The sequence below is a fragment of the Sparus aurata genome, chromosome 22 (assembly GCF_900880675.1).
Source record: "Sparus aurata chromosome 22, fSpaAur1.1, whole genome shotgun sequence".
Classification (NCBI taxonomy): domain Eukaryota; kingdom Metazoa; phylum Chordata; class Actinopteri; order Spariformes; family Sparidae; genus Sparus; species Sparus aurata.
In genome coordinates, this window is record NC_044208.1 from 19,841,205 (window position 1) to 19,865,381 (window position 24,177).

Below are 24,177 nucleotides of genomic sequence, written 5' to 3' on the forward strand. Positions count from 1 at the left end.
ACAACAACAAAAACATAATAAAAATGATAGGTTTATTTTCTTTTTTGTGAGCTACAAATGCTCTTTAACCATGTAGGACCCATAGTTACGAATTATTCTCCATTATGTGGGGCCCTAGTACCATTTTGCATCTCAACCACTAAGTTCACTCTTTGCCCTCGAAAGGTAAAGGTGTGTGCAGCCCAGTTTTAAATAAAACAGCCATGAGACACTTTTGTGCGTTTTTGTGGCGTCATTTAAACGTGTAATTGTTATCATATAACCCACAATCCTCATTCATAAAGCTACGACACACAAACATGTTTTTAAATGTGGACCAAAGTTGAACACCTCCACCTTTGTATTCGCTCAGTTCTCTCGACGTTACAAAATCGGGACTCTTATTTTGAAAGTACACTCGCGTCGAGCCAATCGGATTTCAGGTTTTGTAACAGTCCGGAAGTGATGTTATCAAAACAAACAGCACTCCACATCTTGGTAGCACAGACCGAACGCGTCAGTTTACAGGTGATTATGTCGCAATTTCTGTTTTAATTCAATCATTTACAACTTACAGTAAGTTTTAACAGAAGTGTTGAGTCGGGTGAAAAGTGTTTCTTCGCCATTTATCTATGAGTGATGTATTTTCAGAGACGTTTTTACAAGATAAGATCAAAACTAGCCTCATGTGACTCAATGTGACAGGTTGTAAAGCAGCATGAATATGTAATGTCGCCTAACTTCACATGTGATGTACTTTGTCGATATTTGACTTTATAGAGACATCTGTTGGCCACCTTCACACCAGTCATGCTGAAAGCTGTGGGACAAGCTCTGTTCTCAACTGGACTGCAGAACCCCAAATTCACAGCAGAGGAGAAACAGGTAAATGTTTCCCAGATCACCTTTGGCCTGGTGTTGGTTGGTCTGGTCCATGTGACCAGAAATGTGAGTTGTGTGTGTCTAATTAAGAAAATCAGACATTTTCAGGCATAATTGTCAAGCATTTAATGATTCCACCTTCTCAGTTGTGAGGATTTGCTACTTTTCTCATTTGTATTCAATCGTAAATGGAATGTTTTGGGGTTTTGAGCTGATGATGGGACAAAACAAGATATATGAGAACATCCTAACAACACTATGAGGTTTTCTGTAGTGCTGAAATGACCATTTTAAGGGTTAATCCAGTTAAAGTGCAAAAGCTTTGTTTGATCCAGCTTCTCCACTGTGAGAATTTGTTCATTATTTTATTTTATTTCACTTAAAATTTAGCATGAAGAAGAAGTAATTGCTGATGTCCCCTTGAGATTAAGATGATTAAGATTAAGATGTTACTTTATTGATCCCCCATAGGAGAAATTTGCAGGTAACACAGCAGTAGTCACAATAATAGAGAGATATTGGTAAGAATATAATAACAACTTTAATTTAAAAAGTGTAATAAAAAACTAATTGAACAAAGAGAACCATACTATATACATCATTTCGTTGTTTTATTGTGAAGGGTGTTGCACCAAAACATGTTTTAAGTTTCTGTTATGCTAAGTTTGAATACTTTTTATACCTTGACCAAAGTATGGTGTCATATGGTGCGAGAGTTGTTTCCGATATTTATCGATTATGTGATTAATTATTAAAAACAATAATCAACTGTTTAATTTAAGGCTGCAGCTAATGGTTGGTTTCATTGTTGATCGATGTGTTGATGTCTTTTATCGATTAAGCAATTAGTTTTTGGCTCTACAAAATGTCAGAAAATGTTGGCCGCCATGCTAGGTGCCAACCGCACATCAGGAGCAATTTTGGGGTTCAGTACCTTGCTGACATGCAGCTCTGCTCAGCCCGGCGCTGGGATTTGAACCAGCGACCTTCCTATCAGTAGCTGACCTGCTCTACCCGATGAGCTACAGCAGCCCCTTTATTGATCCCACGTGGGAGATATTCAATTCGGCACAGCAGCAAAAGGGAACAATCAGTGTGCAGCCAAATATGAAGATGGAATAAAAGAAAAGTGTACTCCAATGAATAATAATTACATTTACTGTCACAGGTCTAGACTCATTAATATATGTAAATATTTGTGCATGTTCTACAGGGAGAGGACTATGAGGTTCGTACCCACCACCCCTCTAAGTGGGTGAGCACCACCCTGAGTGGGATGCAGTGGGACGCAGCCATGAACACCGGCTTCCGCAGGCTCTTCAACTACATTCAAGGCAACAATAGCAACAGTGAGTGTCACCGGTTCTGTAACATTCGTTATTTTGTGTCTAGAACAGCGTTTGAGTCTTTTACTTTGTTGTATTTGTTAACAAACACGATGTTCAGACATAAATGTAACCAAAAACAATGAAGCTTGATTAACGACATTCAGTCGAGTTAATCATGTCGAAATGCTGCAGACTGAATCGGCGTGAATACAAAGGAGCCGATGAATAAATGCAAGAGTCGATGCGAAAGTGCACTTTAGTTCTTGCTCAGCAGTTTGTGGCGGGGACACTGCTTTTTGTCTTACTCAGCAGTTTACGGCCACATTATTTATGAGAACATATAGGCTACTGTTTGTGCCGTTGAAGTCTGCGGCGTTAGGAGGAGCGTGTGATCTGTAAAGCACGGTGTGTTTAATCCTCTACATCTGCCAGACGTTGTTGTTATATGTCCGCCATCTGTTCAGGTATCGTCATGATGCTCAAGTTCTGATTCACCAGCTGGCAGCTGAGGGTTTGTTTAGAAAATTCAATATGTGCGTGTCTTGTAAGAGCTGATCACATGTCGCAGTAACATCGCCATCGGCCTTAGATTTCTGATGTATGTTTCGTGTCTGTCAAAAATATTTATTTCTTTGTGCCTCAGAGGTGAAAGTGGAGATGACGGCCCCCGTGAGTTGCCGCGTGGACCCCGGCGCCGGCCCCGCGTGTGAATCTCAGTTCACCGTGTCCTTCTACATCCCAGAGGAGCATCAGGAGAACCCCCCGGAGCCGAGCGACCCGGACGTGTTTGTGGAGCACAGGAAAGAGTTCACGGCTTATGTCAGGTAGAGAACGACCTCGGCACGAACTTATTATGAGTCCAACTGTTGAAAAAAGTGATATCGTGTAAAGTTACACCAATAAGTCTTTTGTATTAGCGCTTTTTTCCTCTTTTTTTTTTCCTTACCAAATGTTTCGAACTGACTGCAGATACCAGAACAAAAGAACTTAATCTGCTCTTTTTTTCATTCGTTTCCAGGACATACGGCGGATTCTCCAATGAGAAAATGAAGCGCGAGGAGCTCCTGAAACTCCTGGAAAGCCTGCAGAGAGACGGGGTCCAGTACGTCGACAAGCCGTTCTACGCAGCCGGGTACGACAGCCCGTTCAAACTGACCAACCGCAGGAACGAGGTCTGGGTCCTCAAGAAGGAGCCGGAGTAGGAAGATAAAGGTCAAGCAACGCCCTGCCCGTTACAACTCTCAGACAGCCACTCGTAACAAAAAAGTTTACATGATCTTTTTATAACACTTGATTAATTTCAGACAGTTCAACAACACTAAGCAAAGTCCAAAAGGGGAAAAGAATCATTGCTATTATCGAACTATAATGGATGAAATGGAAGTTTTAAGGTCACACTAACGATTGACATTTGTCTGTTCTGCTTTATTTGCTTTGGTTACTGAATTATAGACTCACTGAAAGTCTTGATAAAAGGATCAAAAAAGCGATTACAAGAGCTCCGGGAGGTCAAATTAAAATTAAAAAAAATAGGGGGGGAGTGAGGGGAATACATATCCAGCAGGTGGAGCCAAGTAGTCAGGAAACAGTTTGTCTCATTTGGTGCATCCTGTTACACCAAAAAACCACTAAGTGCCTCGTCACGTTTTTCAGTGATTGATTTATTTTCGCCTGCTATTTGCGCACATTGCTAATTGCTGATTATTCAGTGATGCTTAAAGGATGAAAAAAAATACTTAAAATGTTGATGATCATTCTTCTTGTTTTTTTTGCCTAAACCTTAATATAAAACGATTGTGTGCAGGATGATTAGGTTCACATGTTTTCAGGTCCGTCTTAAAGCAGTATGCACATTAAAATATGAGTCAGAAACAGTTAATTGATCCTGGAGGGTTAAATCAGGTAAAAGCATTATATAATTGTCCATACTAGCCTTAAGAAAATAATAACAAACAACAAAACACTGATGATATGAATTAAAATCAAGGCGCTTCTTTTTTAAAATTGAAAAAAAGGTTTTAAGCCATTTTTAAATGCCAGAAAAACTTGGAATAGGTTGGAAAAATCTACTTGTATAGCCTATATGAAATGTACCCAAAATCAAAATATTCTTACTCAATAATTCAACAGGAAGACTGTGGGATTAGTCTGGAATCACCTCTGGAAGGGAGGGGACAAGTAATGTTTTCAAATCTAAGGTAGTTTTAAGGTAAACCTGAGGAAATGTGAGCCCATCCTTTCACCTTGTACCTTGTCACCTGCAGAGTCCGACTGCAGGTTTTTTTTTTTTTTTTTTTTTGCTCTCCTTAGTCGGCGGTTGGCTGTGAAGGTGACTCTCCGACAAAATGTTTTGTAAATCTCACATTTATCAGATCTCAGGCCCGGCTTACCGTCACCGTCATCGCACCAGCCATGATGATGGACTGAGTCATAGTAAAACCGGACCAGTCATACCTGCGTCACCCACGTACGATGAACGAATAAGTGTGCCCGTGTGCCTTGAGCTCTGATCTACCAACGTTTGTGATGCTTGCTGTGTGCTGCTAAGAGTGACGCTTAAAAGCTAACGTAAACATGCCTTTTTAAAACTTTTTTTTTAATTTTTATTTTTTACATTAAATCATATTTATCCTCATGTATGTATCTTTTAATCTGTTAGGGATTGTGTGTTTTTAATCCAGAAGAGGGGCAATAACATGATACTTGATAGGGGAATGATGACACTGCGCTGATCAATGAATAATAGAAGATATTACCTACTCCTACCTGATGTCTAAGGATGTGTAATGTATAATCTCATCAATAATAAAAAATAACTGAGCATCTAATGGGTCGATTATTCTGCAGGAAGCCTCGCATGCGACTTGTTTATCCTGTCTGTTGCGGACACGGGTCAGACCGTCCTCCTCGCTCTGATCACCGTGACCTTCTATCAGCCCGGGTGAGATCTTCCCCACAGTTTTTGCGCCGCACCTTTCGTCCTCCCTCACCTTTCTCCTCTGGTCCTCCCCGTTCAGGCTCAGGTCTGCTGACTCACTCATTTTTTTATTTGTGGCCGAATTTGTTCCCGCTATCATGTTCAGGCGCTCAGCAGAAATGACGTCTTTTTTTATCCCCTGCACACACACACACACACACACACACACACACACACACACACTTGTCTTCTTCTTTGCTGTTCACCAGTCGGATCGATCTCATTGGCCGTGCTCGGCGGGGTGAAACATCGCCGCGGATGGGAAACGTATAATGAGGCCTCGCTCGTGTCGTTCTCTATATTTTAATGTTATCTGCCCGCCTCCAGTCTGGCGGAGACCTCGAGTCAGGATAACACTGATAAAAAAAAGACTTCCATGACAAAAACTCATTTTCTGGCAACAAGAGATAAACTGGAAGAAAACTAATGAACATCGCCCCCCCCCCCCCCCGTCATGTTTTTAACAAGTCTGAGGTATTTTTATTTGATTCCATTGAGGTTGCAGTACTTTTCCCACACGCCGTATTGTGAAATAGGCAGGACGCTACCGCCAGAACTGTAGGTGTCAGTAGGTGTGCAAGTGGGGGTTTTCTTTGCGCGCGAGATAAATGTAGTTTTGCTGGCGACTGTTTTCCTCCAAGGCAAGTTTATATATATATGCCTATATGATTATATATATATATATATATATATATATATATATATATATATATATATATATATATATATATATATATATATATATGCCTATATGATTATATATATATATATATATATATAATCATTCCTCCCAGGCTGCCATTAGTTTCAGTACAGTATTAAAGATTAGGGCTTACATCTATAATCTATGTAATGTTTGAATAGATGTGAGAAAACTGCTGTCACAACTTCCCAAAGAATCCAAAGAGACATCTATAGACCGCTTTGTTTGGTCCAGAATCCAAATGTATTTCATTTGTCAATATTTTTGACAAATATTTCTTTGTCAAACAAACACTAATTAACAAATGTGATTGAATATATATGTCTTGTGATAATTGTACCTATTTTAAGGCAGCGTCAAGTCGCTTCGGGTTCATCCCTCTTTAATAGAGAACGGGCACAAACTGACACTTTTGTTTTCACGAGAAGGAGCTGAAACTGAAAAATGCTTTGGAAATGAGTATTGTAAGTAAGATGTAAGGGAGTCAAAACAGTCCTGAGCCAAACCTGCACTCCACAATCTGGTTTTACACAAGTGTCATCCTTTGCATCTCACTTTAAATGGCCGTGAATGATGGCAGCAGCCTGTTGGACAGGCCGAGTGATCAGTTAAGACTCCTCGAGCACTAAAAACACACATCAGGTGAACACAGTCGATCCGTTTCATTTGTCACCTCCTCTGTTCCGGATACTACAGGGAGGGTCTTCGATATAACAGGAGATGGAGAGAACTGAAGTGTCAATAGTGTGATTATGTCAGGGAGGAGTTTGTATTGATTTGCGTCTGACAGCCAGATGGTGCAGCGTCAGAGGGCAGGTGGCTCTGCTCAATGCGAGGTGATGGTACTGCATTGTAAATACTCGAGGAGGCGGTCAGTGTTTTTGCGCCCTTGTGAGCGAGCGCTCGACGTGCCGAGGTGTGGACCAGCAGCCGGCGAGGACCTGCGGGGAATGTTGAGAGGCTGTGGCTTTCAGTCCTGAGACGTGGGATAGAACTGTAAGTGCTCTGAAGTCAGTGAAAAAAAGGTCTATTATAGGCTGAGCGTGTGATTCAGCGTGTCCTAATAAGATGTCCAGAAGGGGACATAACTGATGACCCCGCGGGTGGAAGGGGGGGAGGAGGGGTGAACGATGGCCTCTGGAGCCTTCCAGATGACGGACGAGTATGGGTGCCATGGCGACGGCGCTAATGAAGCGGTGATTTGGGGGAGTCGGGCTGGCAGATGGTCGTGAATCACGCACACAGACATGCGGAGAGGCAAAAAAAAAATGACATGGAGGCCTGCTCTTTAAATATCACCTTGTTTTTATTACACAGACATACACAAGAGCGTTAGCAGCCTGCCTTCAGCTCCACCACTTCTTCTGCACTCTCGTCTTTCCACAAGCTCTCCGAGATTAAGACGCCTCCCGTCATGAGACGAGCCAGGGTGCTCGATCATGGCCGGGCGGGAGCTGGGAGACACACTTTGGTCACAGGTGATTAAACCACAGGGCGCTATGGCTGTTAGGAGGTTAGGAAGTCTCATGCCTGTCACCTCAGTTTATGACTCTAAAGAGACCACATTTACTCAGCTGCGAGCACCAGCGTGAGCTTTGCATGACTCGAGATTAAGGGCAGTAGAAGGCTTTAAGCAGAAATATTAACATTATTGCATTTTTTTCTAACTGTGAAGCACCTTTTAAAAGAAAGAAATGGCCTGGTGGGATCAGCGTAGTAAATGTGGCCCCTCAGACTAACTCCATCACCGTCGCTGGTCGCCCCCTGATCGTGACATCGTACTGCAGCCCTGCTATGTGAAAATAAATAATCTACAAAACAAAAAAAACAAAAAAACAAAAAAAGGAAACCACTCCCTTCCGGCAAACACAGGGCTCTAAAAATGTACAAAGTCTTTGAAAATAAGTCAAAATGTTACTTAAAACTCCTCTCTCTATGTTTGTATATACAGAACCATATATAACTGCAAAAAGATAAAAATCAATAGCTTTTTTTTAAATTTTTTAAAAGAAATCATTTAAGCCCTAAAAGCTTCTAGAAAGGTCTCAGCAAACTTAGCAACAGCTGGACCGGATGCATGGGTGTCAGACAAGCAGTCGCACTCTCTGATTGTGTTCACGTCCAGATTACATTTTTTTTTTCAGCTCTTTGGTAACCAACACCATCACTAAAAAAAAAGACCCAGAAATTAGCTTCTCCTTCTACCAATGTCATTTCTGGCTTTTACAATTATAGATTCATACCCAACTCCCAAACACAGGTCATGACATCACTTGTTTATTAAAACAGTCTTTAAAACATACTTTTTGAAGTCACAAACGAAGAAAAACATCTACGCACAGTGCAAAATCTCAAGCTAAAATTCATTTAATAGACGTTTTATGAGCCTCTTCTCTACAAGAGTACATTTTTCTGTTTTGGTTGAACCTTTTTGTAGTTCACTTCCTGTCCATCACTAGGTGGCAGCACTGAGCCCTCTGCACTTCCTCTGGACCACTGAACACACCAGCTCTGCAAACTAAACCGCTGATCTAAGAGCAGAAAGCAAAAACCCTGGCAAGAACCACAGTTGAAAGTTGTACCCGCGGAGCTGTCTGTTCTACCTCACCCTTGAGTTCTTTTCCACGTATAGTACGGGCCGTGTGAAGTTTGCAAACCATGGTGCTCTCAAAACACTTCCCAGAGCCAACAGGAGCAACGCAGAAGCTGGGAAGATTCCCGAAAGCGAGCGTCTGGTGCGCCTTTGCGTTACCACTCTTTCCTACTGCCTAGCTACGCGGCACCACAGCAGCCAAACAACCTGTGACTTTTCGGTTCCTTCAATTCACCTTAGTTTGCTGTCTTTAACCTCGTCATCCAAAGAAAACTAAAGGGTTCCTGCGTGTTAAGGACAAGATGAAGTAAAACAAACAGCAAAACAAATGTAAAACAAACTAAGAACACCAGGCGTAAAAGAAAACACTATTCTTTTAACACAAAGGGTGAGTCACCAAACGAAGGAGAGAGTTGAGAATCATGGGAGTCTTGAACCAGTTCCCCGCTTCAGACTAAGTTCAGCCCGGTCCATGGTGAGGTGACCTCTGACCTCACATCAGGACCAGACGTGTCCACTCCCTCAGAGGCGGCGCTGAGGGGGTGGGGCTCAGAGAGGTGTCTCTGGAGGGCCTTCTATTGGCTCCTTTTCCTGTTCCCTGCTTATGATGAGTGAGTCCAGCTCCCTGTATCTGAGGGACCGTCACTGCTCTTTAACTTCTGCTCTCGTCAGATAAAGTGCCATTGGAGTCTTTGAGCCTAGGGAGAGTCTGGGCCGCTGGTCCTGACAGACTCTCTGCAGTGTCTCCGTACTCGTTCTCAGCCAGCTCGCCCTCGCGCTCACAGATTACAGTCATTGGGCTGCTGAGGATTCGGCAGCGCGCATTGTACTTGCTGCTGGCGGCAGACGGCGGCGTGCGTGAGCGCCCGTATTTCGACCCGCTCGTCGAGAAGGACGATGAAGTCGGCGAGGACAGAGAGAAGGTCTCGTAGCGATTCCACTCTTCTGTCGCCCTCTTACCACGGCCAGGGGAGGTTAGGGGGCTGTGTGGCGCCGTCGGTGAGGAGGGTGAAGCAGCAGGGGGGTCCAGCTCTGAGTCGGAGCGGGTTCTCTGGAAGCGAGGGTCAGTGGAGCGAAGCATCTCAGCTGCCGACATCCTGAAGCTGGTCTCTGAGCGGCTGCCCTTCTTCAGGAGCAGGGCTTTGAAGGTGTCGCTGCTGGTGCAGGACTTGCGGAGGTTTCGCTGGATCGAGCCCGACTGGCGGGGCAAGGAAGACGTGGACCCTGGGGACATGGCTGTGGGGGTGACAGGTGGAGACTGTGGGCTGCTCCCAGCCCGGTTCTTCTCGTCGTCAGACTCCTTGCGGCCCAGGACCTTGCGCTTCGACCTAGAATGAGACGTGGATAACCAGATTAATGACATGTTTGTAGAAATTCTGCAGAGTGAGTGAGTGGAAAGCAAGGTTAACAAATGTGTAAAATAATTTTAAAGACAGTTAAATGTGGAACTGGAAGAGCAACAAGAAGAAATGCAAGCAGTGGGGGCAGTTTTTATCAGGAAACATTAACATTAAATCCAATTATTCAAATTCAAAATTAGGGCTGCAGCATATGGGATGCAGCCTTATAAATGTTTCTGTGTAGTCGGCGAGGACAGAGAAAAAGGTCTTTTATGTGTCGCTGAAAAAAGGATTACACTTAAAATACTTTAGTCTAACACGCCTCAAATCTTTGTCCCAAATTTGCCATATGTCAGCACTGCCCCCAGCAATCATGCGTCACAGCACGAATCTTAAACAAGTCAAAAAAAAAATAGGAGCAGTGAGTGGCGTATGTGCTTGAAAAAAGGCAGGGAAGGAAATAAGGAAGAGTTGTAAATTTTTATTAAGGCAATCCAGTGAGGTTTAACAAGAGAGGCTGCGGACGCTGCAACTCTGCGGGAAAGCTCAGACATGGCACGATGAAATTAATCAAAAACACAAACTGGGATAAGAGCCCAAAGCGGTTTTAATCACACAAGGACAATTCAGCCTCCATTCAGCAGGGGGTATCAGAGTCTCAGCCTACACTGTCTATAACCCCTGCATCAAAGCGTAGCAATAAAGCTGCAACTGGCAGAATACGGGGGATTAGGGCTCGCAGGGAAACAGCCTTATCAATCTGAGGTCCGGCGGGTTGCACTGTGGCGGGATTACTGCTGCTAATCCAAAGGTAGCATCACCGCGATTTGCAGAAACAAGGCTTGCTAATTAAAGGGAAGGGGCTACTTGCCACTTCGCACCTCTCTAGAGAGGATGCACCCACCCACTGCATGCCCCCTCTGCACAGGGAGGGAGAGAGGAGATGATTAAAGGCATGAAAAATACAGCTTGGGTGACAAAACAGAGCAAATTGACGCTAAAAGTAAGGAGGGCAAAGAAGGATGCATAAAACAAAATCCTCAATCCTCAGATTAGATCTGCAGAAAGACATATTTTTCCTAACCTGTAGATGATATACCTGTGAAGGTCAAATGAGAGGGAGAACTGGAGGACACGAATGGTTTGTGAGAGATCCTGTGTCTGCTTTCTGTTTCACAAAATGTGTGCCTGTGCCCTAAATTCAACCTCCATCCTGCGTCGTCCCCTGCGAGCTTCCTCGCCACATTAGCCCATCGGCATTACATAAGACTTCTCTCACACACAATCACACGTGCCTACACACTCACACCTGAATTCAGTCAACTGCGACGCCTCGACACTGGAAAGGCAGTGATAACCAATCTCAGTTATATGGAGGTAAACAAGGCTGCAATTTAAGACCCTGCTCGGGCTCCCGTATCGATTCCTCTCTCTTGGCTGTATTACATTTGGCTCGGAGGATCTCCCTTCGGATAAGTTGTATTTTCTGCTGCAGCTGTGAAGGCATTTCATTCAAGGTTTTTTCATCATTCTCTGTTTTCCCAGAAGGAGAGAGGGATTAGACGGAAAGTGTAGGAAGTGAGATGACAGAGTGAAAAACAAAAGGTATAGGACAGGTGAGGAGGAGAGATGAAGAGACGGCTCTGGTGTAAGAAAGTCGAAGTCTCCGACTTAAGAACATCTCTAAACGATTTTTGATTTAATGACAGCTTTGACGTTGAGAGCCCTGCTTTTTTGTGTGCAAATTAATTAAATCTGTGCATTAAGTGTGCGGATGAATCCCTTCCCCTCCAAAGTTTGTGATTCATCTCACTTGGAGTTCGTCATCACTTCCCACTCGTCAAGAATATTTCCATATGCTCGATGTTACCAAAGAGGTGCAACGCAGACCAGTAAAGGACGTGGTAAACAAACACAATTCCATTGCGAGATTTACACACACACACGCTTACACAATCTTCACGTCTAATTAAACGGCACGATAAATCTGTCGCCGGAAGAAATAAAATCCCGTGAAATGAAATCCTGTGATGCTCAAGAGAACTCCGACTGCTACGGCACGTGACCGTGAAACACAAACTGGCGGGCTGCATGAGAAATTTATATGTGTGCTTCCTTTGAAGCACGGGAGCACGTATGCAATATATGTCAGAGACGGCAGAGTGTGTGTGTATGAGAGAGAAATCTCTCTGGTGGCCTCTAACCCAGATTAGGACCTGAGGGTGTCGAGTATTTAAATAATGGATGAAGCAACCGCCTTTTTTTTCCCATCCGCGTGAGAATGAGCAACGCTAATGTTAGTACACTAACACGGATGCCTCGATAAACATTTGACTACTGACTCATTCTGCTTCCTCAATCACTCCCTTCGCTGACCAAGAACAGAAAAAGCCACTGTCTCCTGAGCTGGGAGACTCCGGAGACCAGCTATTTGACAGATGTATATGCCTGCAGATGGGACAGCAGTGCTGTGTAAAGTTATGACTGAGAGGCTGAGGGCAGGAAGAGGAGGAGGAGGAGGAGGAGGAGGAGGAGGAGGGGGATGGAGATGGAGATGGAAAAAGAGAAATTATGGGTTGAGGGATGAAGGGGGAGAAGGAGCTTGGAGTTCAGGGTGATACGTTGTGGTTTACGAGGGGGTGAGAACGAGGGAATGAGATGCGGACAGAGAGTGAGGGGGAAGAGGGAGAGAAAAACAAACAGAAAAGGAGATGACGGAGTGCAAGAGGAAAGGAAAACTAGATCATTGGAATAAATGATATATGAGGAGTTGTAGCAGGTGAGGAGTAGAGGAGTTGGAGTAACAGTACAGGAAGGAGTGACGGGAGACAAATGCATCATGGTACCTGTGAATGGCGGCAAACAGGTCCTCAGTGGTCCGAGTCCGCGACGGAGTCGGGGTCACCATGTTCTCATCGGATGCCCCGTTGGCTGACGGGGCCGGAGACGATTCAGCCGTACTGGAGTCGAACACCTCACCTGAGAATGAGAAGTTACATACACACAGTTACGGGAGAGTAAACACACACAAACACTTCACTCAGTGCAACACACGCATGCACACACTCAGGGATCCGCTATCCCGTCGCATTAACCTGACTGCCTATAAAATCTGAAGTGCTACGGAGGAGGTGCCCGACTGTCTTCTTACATTCTCGTTTTGTCTCGAGATTTCCTCTCTTTTCTTCTCCTCTAGTTTAGCCTCTTTCCTCCTCCTCCTCCTCCTCCTCCTCTCAACCTCCGCGCTCACGTCTGCACTTCGACTGCCTGAGCCGCTGCAGGCAGTCTCACTTTACGCTCTCCCCATCCTCCCCTTCATCCCCTTACCCGATCTGTTCCCCTCCCCGCTGATACGATGCAGCCCCTCCCCCTCTCTCCCTCCAACCACAAATACATCTCCCCTGGGACACTTGCCCCCTCCCTTACCTCGGAGAGAGAAGAGGGGAGCAGGACAGGGAGAGAGAGAGATGCAGAGAGCGACAGCGGGGCTGACTGACGATGAGAGATTAACAGTAAAGAGGAGTAAAAAGCAGAGAGGCAAAAATGGATATTTGGAAACAAGGATGGATGGCGGAGAGGAGTGGAGTAGACAGTGGGGGCTGAGGTGAAAAATAGCAATGCGGGGAAAAAAAACCAAGGGACAGTTACCAGGAGAGAGAGAGATCTCTGCATATGAAATATAGAAGAATGAGTAGAAGAGAGACCGAGAGAGGAGGAATTCAAGAGGCTGCAGCAGTGCTGTCCCAGAGATAAGCCGTTGCTCCTGCGCTATTTTCACAGTTTTTCGAGCCTTTAAAAGCTTGTGGTTTCAAGTTTGGATTCTTTGCTTCAGAAGGCAAAATTAATTTCACAGCTGCCTGAGGAGTTGGCCACACAGCTAGCAGGCATACCAACCATACAAGATTTGTGGTAATGGGCTTATTTAATGATTTAATGAAGGTTCTGACTGGCAGAATGTAAAACTTACTCTCTCTTCACAAACCCTAAACGTTTCTACTTTAACAATGAATTAAGAACTCCTTAAACAAACTCATTTCAGTCGGACTCACCGGTGTCGTCCTCCTTGGAGCTGATGGATCCGGTCGTGCTACTTGTCCCATCTCCCTCCTCCTCCTCTTCCTCTTCAAGAGCTTCTCCATTGGCACACAACCCTTGGTCAAAACTTGTGTCCTGGCTGGCAGAAGCAGAGATCTGGGACTCGTCCTGGCTGTCTGTTGATGTTTCACTGCTCTCTTCGAGAGGCTCTGAGCTCTCTGAAATTTCCACTTCCTTCTGTTGCTCACTTTTACTCTTTTTCACCCCTTCCTTTGTCTGTCTTTGTGGTGCATCTACTTGGTCTTCCATCTGAGACGGACTGGTTGTATCCTCAAGCTGAGGTGGAACCGGTTCGGTGACTTGTTGAGGGATAAACTTGGGTTTCTTTGAGACTGCCGGAGGCTTCTGTTTGACAGGAGAGCTTTGGGAGCTCTGTGGGGGACTGGGACTTTCTTTTCCATTTAAGAGAAAGTAACACTGATCCTCGGGTTTTCCATTTTCAACAGCACTGTCTGGTGTGTAATCTGTGATGCTGCAGTCCAAAGACAATTCATTTAAAAGCTTTGACACAGGTGATGGCGAGGAGTTACGTGAATCTTCCTCTGGGGAGTAGTTTGAAAGGGGTAACACGGTGGGAGTGTCCACGGAGAGAGACTTCTGCAGGGTCTGGGGCTTTAGACCGTGAAGGAGGTCCATCCCTGTTTCCTGAGCGTTTGTGTGGTCTGATTTGCCGTTAATCTCCTTCTCTGGCCGTTTAACAGAGCGGAGTTGAACGCTCTGCAGTGCAAACGGGGTGATCAGGGGCTTAGATGACTTTGTGGGGCTCTCGGAAAGAGCTGGTTTAGGAGAATCTTTAACTGCCTTCACAAAAGATGGAGAGGAGGAAGGTGGGGCAAAAGAAGGCAGTGGAGGAGGTGGCGGTGGCCCCATGGAGGGGAAAGGAGGGGGAGGCGGAGGGGGAGGACTGAAGCTCCCGTTGAAGGATGAACTGGGGGGGATTAGCAACTCAGGGGACGGAGGAGGAGGGAATTCTGGGGAGATGGAGCAGGCAGGGGGTGGTAATGGGGGAGCTCGCAGAGGAGTGCCTGCAGTGGTCGTTGGAGGTAGAGGGGGAGGGAAGGGTGGAGGTGGGCCGAGAGGGGTGTTGGGAGCTGAGGAGGAAGAGAGGGGCAGGGGTGGAGGAGGTGGAGGGGGAGGTCCGGTGCTTTTAAGTGAGTCTGAGGTGTTGGAGGAGAGGGAGGTGGAAGAGGAGGACATGGATACGGAGGAGAGGAGAGATGACTTTCTCTCAGGCACTTTGGGCTTGGGCCGGCCGCCGGAGGGAGACATGGACCTGATGAAGGAGGGCACCGGGGTTCCTGCTGTGGGGGTGTTGGACTGGCTGGAGTAGCCGCTTGACGGGGAGGTCAGTCTGTGCACCCTGTCCGGTGAGGAGGTGGACATTTTGGGCTTCACTGCTACCCCTCCCTCCTGGCCTTGAGCTCGAGGTGCCTGGCTGTTGCTGTGAATCTCGCCTCCATTCTGCAACTCTCCTGGGTGAGGACCAGCCGACATGTTATCTGTGGCGTGGGCTGGAGGAGTCTGTGCCCTCTGATCGCCATGGTTATGAGGGAAGTCCATGTAGTATCCCCAGGAGTCAGCATAGTCCGAGCGCAAGCTGCTCGTCTCGCTGTGAGCAGGCGTCACATGGCAAAGCGAGTATACATTAGAAGCATTGCCACCGTTTGTGTTAGCTGCTAGCGACGCTGCAGAGCTACCTGCACTGATGCTGCTCTGACTCCGTGGCCGTAGCACCCAAGGGTCATCGTAGTCACTGCTTGGGCTGTGAGAGGGTGAAGACGGTGAGGCCCCTTTACCTTTCCCTCCTCTCAGGCCCATCTGTAGGCTCTGCTGCAAGCTGGCAATAAGAGTCTCATTGAGCATGGCACCGTTTGGCTCGTTGCCGCCGCTGATGGCGCTTACGCCTCCTAGGGGCTTTTTCGGTCCAGGTTTGCGTCTAAGAGAGTCTGTGCGAGCCGGGGGCAGTGGAGGCTTCTTGGACTTGCGGAGGGAGATGCTGCGGGACAGAGAGCGGTCGCTGTACAAGCTTCCAGAGTCTTCCTGATTGGCCATCTCGCGACACTCGTACATGCTATGCCGGGTGGCTCTTCCAGCTGCTGCACCATGCCCGCTGCCGTGGCTGCGAGAGCGAAGGCCTGAGTCCATGTGCATGGAGGTGTAGTACCCATCGTTGTCTTGGGAGTAGACAGAGCTGGAGTCAGTAGTGGTCCTGGAAGAGTGGTCCAGGCTGTTATACAGCTGGTTAATAGGAGTGGAGCAGCTGGAGGTCAGAGTGCGGTGTGGAGCCACAACATTTTCCGGCGTGTCGTAGATCCACTGCTCCTCCGGCAGGCAGGATGGCGGTGTGGGGGCCAAGGTGCTGTGGCTGTGTACGCTGCTGTCCGAGTGCCCTGACTCGCTGGCAGGACCTTTGACTACCTGACCACCATCCTGTTGGGTACGATTCGGGGTAGAGGTGGCCAAGGCTGGGCAGGTGGAGCTGTGGGTGAAGGCTGCTGGACTGGAGATCAGGGGGTCTGTGTTGGTAGAGGAAGCCAGACTGAGTGGCCGCGCTGCTGGGTAAGCCGAGTTTGGGGAGTGGGAGAGCTGACCGGTGGTGTTTAGTGTGATGACCTCAGAGGAGCTGGATAGGGTGGCGTTAGGGATGACTGAGGTGGAGTAGGCAGCATGTGGGGAGACCAGACATGCTGGACCACCGCCCCAATCACTGGACTGTGTCCCTCTCAGTTCCTGAGACTTGGGCCTGGGCAGTGTGCCTGTCCTCGGGATGTTTCTCATATGCACCACTGTATCGTCAACCTGTAGCTTTCCAATCTGCCTCTGAGGAGTAGTCTGCTCCAACGACTTGATGGGGGTGCTGCTATAGATGGGGTCAGCACTGAGCGACACCCTGGCACCACGGGGCAGACTGTGAAAACGGGAAGGATCTCCGTTGAAGTGATGCGGCATCATCAAGATCCCAGAGCTGTCACTACTCGAGATGGATATACTTCCTGTTGAAGAAGAAGCAGATATGCCGGCCATCTGAGCAGCGATTCCTTGTCCACGCTGAGCACGGATCCTTCTCATGGACGGCGGTACAATCTTCACTTCTTCCGTCTGGCAGCTGGAATCTCTGGTCTGTGAACGTCGGAGCGTCGAGTTGACGCTCCCGACTCTGCTCAAGGTGGAGTAGTGTCCTGGTAGGAACATGGAATGTGGCCGGAGATCTCCGCTGTATCCTTTTGCTGCTGTGAAAGCGAGAAAAAAATTAATACGATGAACATACAATCATTCATTCAATCTCATGTTTTCTCTTCTTGCTCTGCTATCCTCAGCCACAATGCGTTCTGCTCCTTCAGCTGGACTGTCACACAATCTTTGGTCACAGGGCAGCTAATTAATTAGATTTGCTGTAACCATGTCTCATGCGTTAATAACTTCTGGTCTTCATTAAGGGGGAAAGGATATGAGGGAAAGCAGAGAGATGCTTCCTCTCCTGTTCGGGCTCTGGCTCAGTCTGATAGAAAAGCAAATAGTCCGCTAGGGTCCAGGACAGACAGCTGGTGAGGTATGAGGCAGCCAAGAAACACATACATGGACCCAAACATACACAAAGACCCCATGTGCACACATACACATTGACATGGTCACGCACCATCATACAGGACCGAACAAACAGGATATGCGGGTAGACACAGAGACAAGGACACATAGAGATGCAGATCACAAAGACGCACACACTCCGAACATACCGGCTCGTAAACAAACAAATTGAAGAATGAGTTGTAAAACCAGAGAGGATGTCTAGTATGTCTCCCATCTGTGGTGGCTCTCCTGTTGATGCTCATATCCCAAAACATACACACTTGTGTGTCCTTTCTTCTCTCTCTCTCTCTCTCTCTCTCTCCGTGCCTCGCTCTCTCTAAACCACACATACACTCTCTTCCTCCTTTGCTAAAAGCTGGAGTGACAGCTTGGCTGCTGCTGCTGCTGCGATAGATTAAGCTGCAGGTCTACTTTTGCAGGCAGCTCTAGTGCAAGGAGAGGGAGGGATGAAGCACTGGGACAATTACCCCGGCCCAGTAATCATGACATTCAGCGGCTGTCGTCAGCTGGGCACTAACCAGACTTTAAAGCTCTTTTCCTATCTGCCTTGGTGATCTTATCAGAGAAATGACATTCTCCTTAAACACTGCTGCCGTCCTACAGCTCAGAGACGTGTAAATAAACATCAGCCATGTGGAGCCATCAGCACAGTGTCAGCTTAGTAAGCTTAATGCTCGCTTACCACCCGGCTCAGCTGAGTAACTAACGATAGAAGACCTCTGAACCTTCATGTTTGTTTTTTTAGCTGGTATCTTTTTAGATGGTTTGAGCATTATACATTATGAAAATGGAAATGAAGAAAGTTGTGGTAGATTTTAGGTGTCCATGATCAGGTGCCTATTGTCTTATAATCAGTACATGCTGGCAAGTAGGACACACAAGTTCAGATTATCAATATGGCTCCCGGATTAAAGCACAGACACAGACGCACACACACACACAATTCACAGAAAAAATGGACTGCAGAAAGTTGACCCCACGGGATTATGGGACAATTCGTGTTTAAGAATGGTAAACCCTACACTTAACTTCCCCTATGTGGCATGATTTTCCAATAGGCAAATCAAAAATGAGATTCTGCGAAGGCAAAATCTACCAGAGAAGGAAAAAGGGCAAAATTAAAAACCACAAAACTACTGAAAGGGATTTCATAACTGGTTCCTGGCTGTGGATTCAGTGACACAGGGTGGAGGAGAGCAAACGAGGACACTTGGTATGTAGAACTGAAAACAGGGAAAGACTGAACAACTGCAGGGCCTTGATCCAACACTGTGGACTTGCATGTGTCACTTTCTCCCTCTTATTAAGATGTACTCAGAACAATACGGGTGGGTTGAGTTAATTCACAATCCATTCAGTTATTATTGATTAAAGCAATAAATCCATAGAGAGTTAGGTTAAAGGAAGTAGTGAAAGAAGGAGGGATGCTCGTCCAGAGTGTTGGTACAGGTCTGTGGACAGTAGAGGGCAACAAATCACCCCACAGTGATCCATACCTAGCTCCTGGTTGATGTTGTCAGGCAGCCCTGATATAGTCTTTCTGCGTTTGACCTTCTTGGGCCGGCGGGACACGGTGTCAGTGTTAATGAGGGAGCGCCGGATGCTCGCCTGTCGGTCAAACACTGCCCCTGGTAGCCGGGAGGGCGAGAGCAAAGGCAGGCGGACACACAGGCAAACAGAAGTCGGTTAGTCCGAAGGAACAAACTCAACGACATGCAAGGGGTGCTTTTTTTAAAATTCTTTTCTCTTTTAAGTCGAACATGCAACATCAACAGGGCAAGGTCAGTTCAACCAAATGATTAAAAAAAAAAGATGTTCTCACTTCCCTCTAGTGGTGTCTAGCCGTGCAGATAGTTTTGGTTTCATTTGCCCAGGTTTTAAGATATCTGCCTTCTATGTTATCTGATGCCAACCCAATACAAAGTAGAGTAGGTGCACAGATCCTGTTTGTGATACTCACAGCAGTAAACGGACAGAAAAAAAGTCTGTTTTCGCACTTTAAAGTAGTTCCACTGAAAACTTAAGACTGTAACGGACGATAATAAATCTTTTCTTTAGACATAAACTTGTAACGTAAACAGTCCTGATTTGTAGTGAACCCAGTGAGGTCTACATGGACATGTTTCTAGAAATACGAACTGCTACTGATTCTCTAATGCAACTGTTCACTGGTGTAAGCGCCACAAAAAGACAATTATATCAACTTCCATTTACGGGGTAAAGGCAGACACTACAAGAGGAAAGTGAGAAAAATATTTTTCTGTCATTTGAGTGACCCGACCCCTTCAACTTTTTCATCCACCAGCCAAAGTGCTTTTAAATTTACCAGCACTGACGCAGTTGCTGATCAAAAAGAGTCTAAACTTTACCTCTTCTGGCTGGTGGGTTGTGTTATGTTTCGACCCTGTATATAAGTAACTTCAGTGTAAACATACATGTAAGATACGTGAGATGTGCATGCTCTTATCACAAAAGCACACATGCATAGGATAGATATGAGGTGAAGCAAGCACACACATACACACACACTGTCTTTCATTCTCCTCAATATCTCTGTCCGGTTACCCTGAAGGAGGAGCAATATCTCACTATGAGCCGCTCCTCTTTTTTTTTTATTTTTCTGCTGTTCGGCGAGCTACTGACAGCCTGCAGGCGTGAGGGAAAAGAGACTGATATGAGGGCAGATAGTGTCTATCACGTTCCCTCCTCAAAGCGACAGAAAAAAAATTCCCTGATCTCTCTTTGCGTGTGTGTGTGTGTGTTTTGCTCCGTCTTTCTCAGTAATTTGAAGTGACAGGAGATGAAGTCAGCAGTGATTTGTGTGGACTGGGACCGCATTAAGAACTCATTAGTGTGTAAAGGATGAAAGGATCGCTGTTATATTGGCCTTGACAGCAGCAAAATGCAGATGTTGATGCTGAGCTGCCATTTTGTGCTGTTGTTCTTTTTTTTTTTTTTTTACACCTCATACAAGACATCTGACTGATGTGAGTTTGCGTTTTATGAGCGAAACATCAGACAAGGCTCATACGTTCATCATCAGACGTGGCTAAATGAGATGTGATATCTTTATGTTTGTGTGGGGCCGATCACTCTGAAAGATGTGACACGCCAACAGGGGAATTGCGTCGACACGTTTTGCTGTGTACGAGTGTTCATCTGTCAAACGCCCTGTGATCCGACATCAAGTCGGCGAAAAGCCTTGACCCTTGGATAAGCTGTCAAACGATTTTTTCACACACAAACGCTCGCTCACACACGCATAAAGGAAGGTGAAGGTCAGCGTCCAAGAAGCACGAAGGAAGGAGAGAATAGACAGAGAGATGCAGCAGGAGACGAAGACATCCGTGACTGACACATACAGTTTTTTCCTCTGCGGATGAGTGGATACAGTAATTGATTTGTCTGTGTCCACTTAGCCGCAGACGGTTGATTAAAGGAACGGTCTGACATTTTGCATGTTTGGCACATTTTTTTTCTTTTTTATTGCTGCCTTACTGAGAATTAGATAAGTAGAAAATGTATAGAATCAATTTACACTCACAGCAATCTATTTATTTTGTCACTGTTTATTTTACCAACTTTGATCCTTTGTTTTGATCATGATTATTTAATACTCATAAATTTTGACTTCAGGATCTAACAAGTAGTCCGACAGTGGGATCGTATTCAAAGATGTTTCGATAAAACACCAGGTTATGTTGAAAATCCAGCACTTTTGTGCGTATAATTGAATATCTGCATAATCCCAACCTTGAGAATTCAAGAAATAAAAGTCAGCATTTTCAAACCTTTCAAGACTTTGTTCAACCCTGTATTAAACTCACAGATATGAAATTGATACTAATGTTGTCATATAAGTCTCAGTGAAACATAAAGTAAGTAAATGTCCAAAAATGTCAGAGAATTCCTTTAAGACAAACAAAACAAAATGTGTGATTGTTGGTGAGAGGTTATTGTTACAGAGTAGACACCAGGGATGAATGACCTATAGTAGTTTGATCTTTCTACATTGCATTATGATATGGAACTAGAGGACCTGGATATTTGTTTTCCACTACTTACACTGATGGGTATTGGTCGCTACTCACAAATGGTTAAGAAATGGACAAAATGGTCAAACGATTGCGGTTGCCAAGGTCATACCTGTGACGTTAATGGGGACTATGTCCGTGGGCACGGCCTTGGCCGTCTGCCTCATCTTCTCTTCTGGGGTGGGGAGGGGTGGAGCCTTGGTCCATACCACCTGCCCATCAAACTCAGACCCCTCCCCTCCTTCACCCAGTGGGGTCTGGCTCCTCATGGAGAGCTGAGATTTGTCGTCCTCCGCCGATGAAGCTGTGGACTGGATGACAAAGCGGAAGAAGTGGTTAATTTTAGAAGAATGGGGCAAAAGGATGGAAGAGGGAAGGTAAAGGAAAGGTGAGAAACAAGGAATGAAAAAAGAATAACAGTTACAAATAATTAAGAAGGAAGGAAGAGTAGAGTCAATAAGAGAGAGACAGACAGATAAGACAGAAGTGAGAGATACGTTCTTAATAACAAGGCAAAAGAAAAAAAAAGATGTATTTATATTAATTAAGAGCAAGAAAACATGTCAGAAGAAAATGTGAGTGCGAATAGACCTTAATTCTCAAGAAGTGTAACTGACAGATTGTACGGGATAGACTGACACACACAAGCCGACTTTATTATAATACATTGCTGTGACCTTTAGTAGCTTGTGGTGCTGTAAAAATGTTTCACAAGCGATCAAACCCAAATGGAAACACTTACACACACACACACAAACATCTATCAGAGTCGACTGACGGAGCGGCTGGAGATGGCAGGATAAAAGCATGAGAGCCACAGCGAGGAGGAGAGAAAATCACTCATGCATTAAACCGCGTTCACACGCTCACGGTTCTCGATCCTGAAGCAGAATTTACTGCAGAGAAGCAACAGACGAAAAGGTTTACTGCAGGCTCCAAACTGAGCAGTTAGTCGATAGAAAAGCAGCAGTTTCAGGTTTGTTAAATGTCCATCTGAGATTTTGAGATCGATATTTTGAATCACAGGAATTTGAAGAAGAGTGAACGTAAATAATCCAAAATTGCTCTGGTTAAAGGTTAGTTCCAAGAGCAGACTCTCACTGCATCACCCAAAAATCGCCTGGCTGCATCTGGAACAGGTTGACCTTTTCCGTCATTTCATTTGGAATAAAGTTGTACAGAATCTACCAAATACATCCGGCTGCCATTCCTGCGAGTCCACTACTGTTTACCCGGACGATCCCAAACATCGGACTGGATGGCTATTAGTGCTTTCCTACAAACCTCAGATGGATGGATGGACAAATTGGGAGAGGCAATAGAGAGGAGGGACGTAAAGAAAAAGGATCTGAGCAGTAGTTTGGTGGTTAGCATGGCTTGTTATTTTGCATGACTGTGACTCAACTGGGAGCCCCTGCTTCTCCTTTGGAGGCTGCTGTCAGGCGATGTTAGGCTCACTGGCCCTCAGGACAACAGGAAGTGGCCAGGGAGGAGAGGGGAACAAACGGCAGAAAAATAGGCAGGGAGAGGAACGGCAGAGAGGAGGAGGGGACTGGTGTGGATTGATCGTGCGGAAAGTAGACAGAGAGATGGGAGTCAATGGTTTGGAAAGACAACAGCATGTCATGAAGGTCACAGGGGGTCAAAGCAGGCATGAAACGCTACCACTGAGGGGCTCTGGGGGACAAAAGAGACTCAGATAATTACAGAGAAAGACCTATTCAGGAGCCCCCCCGTGTGACGAGGAGAGGCGAGGAGAGGTTTCTGGCTGTAAAACAGTTAATACTTCACACTAATGGTCTGCCAGTAAAATATGCAATAACTAATAGTGTTTGTCTGTGATATTTCTCCATGTCTGCCTCTCTCTATGCATCACACACCTCCTGAAATTACACTACTGTGTGTTTAACACAGCATGACAAATGATAACAGGTCAGAAAATTAGATGAAATGCTCAACATCAGTTCAGCTTTACTTCATCTTAATTTTAGTGTAGGCTTGTGCTTGTGCTCTGTGTATCAATAGTACTGACAGACGAATCTAATGTTGCTGGTGAGCAAAATGTCACACAGAGAAAAATAACTTAATTATTATATATATATATATATTTTATATTTTAAAATCTGTTTTAATGACCTTCATCTTTTACTGTGTTAAGTGATAATCGTATTTGTGTAAAGTTAAAAAAAAAAAAAAAAAAAGTCAAGTCAAGAAAGGAGAAAGAGAAGAAACTCAAGTAAGAATGCACTTTCGCGTCTGGCCACTAGAGGGCAGACTGACGCCGTTAAACTCAATAGTGGTGAGTTGGACAGCTATGTGTGTGTTTTTGCGTGCAGTGTTTATGTGAATGTGTACCTTCTTATCAATGTCGTCATCCTCGTCGTCCTGCAGGCTGCTGGTGGACTGTGCGGGGTCAGAGAAGGTGGGACCCTGAGAGTAGTACTGAGAGCTCCGGAAACCATCTTTCCTCAGCTTGTCACATTCTGCAAGATGGACGGACAAAACAGAGAAATGTGTTATCAGGGCTGGGTGATACCGCTTTTGAATGATACTCAGTCACATATAATATCCCATACCTAAAACTATATAAATTTTAATTTCACTTGAAGGATATGATATCCATATATTTCATAAAGACAGAGGAAGACTTGGATTGTA

General features: G+C 45.5%; 2 protein-coding genes across 13 annotated transcripts in view; one reads left to right on the forward strand and one right to left on the reverse strand.

Annotated features, from left to right (window-relative positions):
- The first annotated feature begins 411 nt into the window (after positions 1-411).
- Positions 412-5,014, forward strand: hebp2 (heme binding protein 2). Its single transcript, XM_030405612.1, has 5 exons — positions 412-507; positions 760-864; positions 2,075-2,210; positions 2,833-3,013; positions 3,208-5,014. The coding sequence occupies exons 1-5, from the start codon at positions 445-447 to the stop codon at positions 3,389-3,391; spliced, it is 669 nt and encodes a 222-aa protein (XP_030261472.1). The 5' UTR covers positions 412-444; the 3' UTR covers positions 3,392-5,014.
- A 2,142-nt stretch (positions 5,015-7,156) lies between these two features.
- The window catches only part of nhsl1b (NHS-like 1b), a 106,928-nt gene continuing 89,907 nt past the window's right edge, over positions 7,157-24,177 (reverse strand). For 8 of the 12 annotated variants that reach the window (XM_030405390.1, XM_030405398.1, XM_030405401.1 and 5 more), the window contains exons 3-8: positions 23,875-24,002; positions 21,632-21,830; positions 18,982-19,113; positions 13,852-17,127; positions 12,649-12,781; positions 7,157-9,790 (exon numbers count right to left, since the gene is read on the reverse strand). In XM_030405390.1, the coding sequence (XP_030261250.1) occupies positions 9,115-9,790; positions 12,649-12,781; positions 13,852-17,127; positions 18,982-19,113; positions 21,632-21,830; positions 23,875-24,002 (4,544 nt within the window). In that variant the 3' untranslated portion in view covers positions 7,157-9,114. The remainder of the gene's footprint in view (positions 9,791-12,648; positions 12,782-13,851; positions 17,128-18,981; positions 19,114-21,631; positions 21,831-23,874; positions 24,003-24,177) is intronic. The other 4 variants (XM_030405391.1, XM_030405399.1, XM_030405393.1 and 1 more) reach the window with 2 other exon arrangements.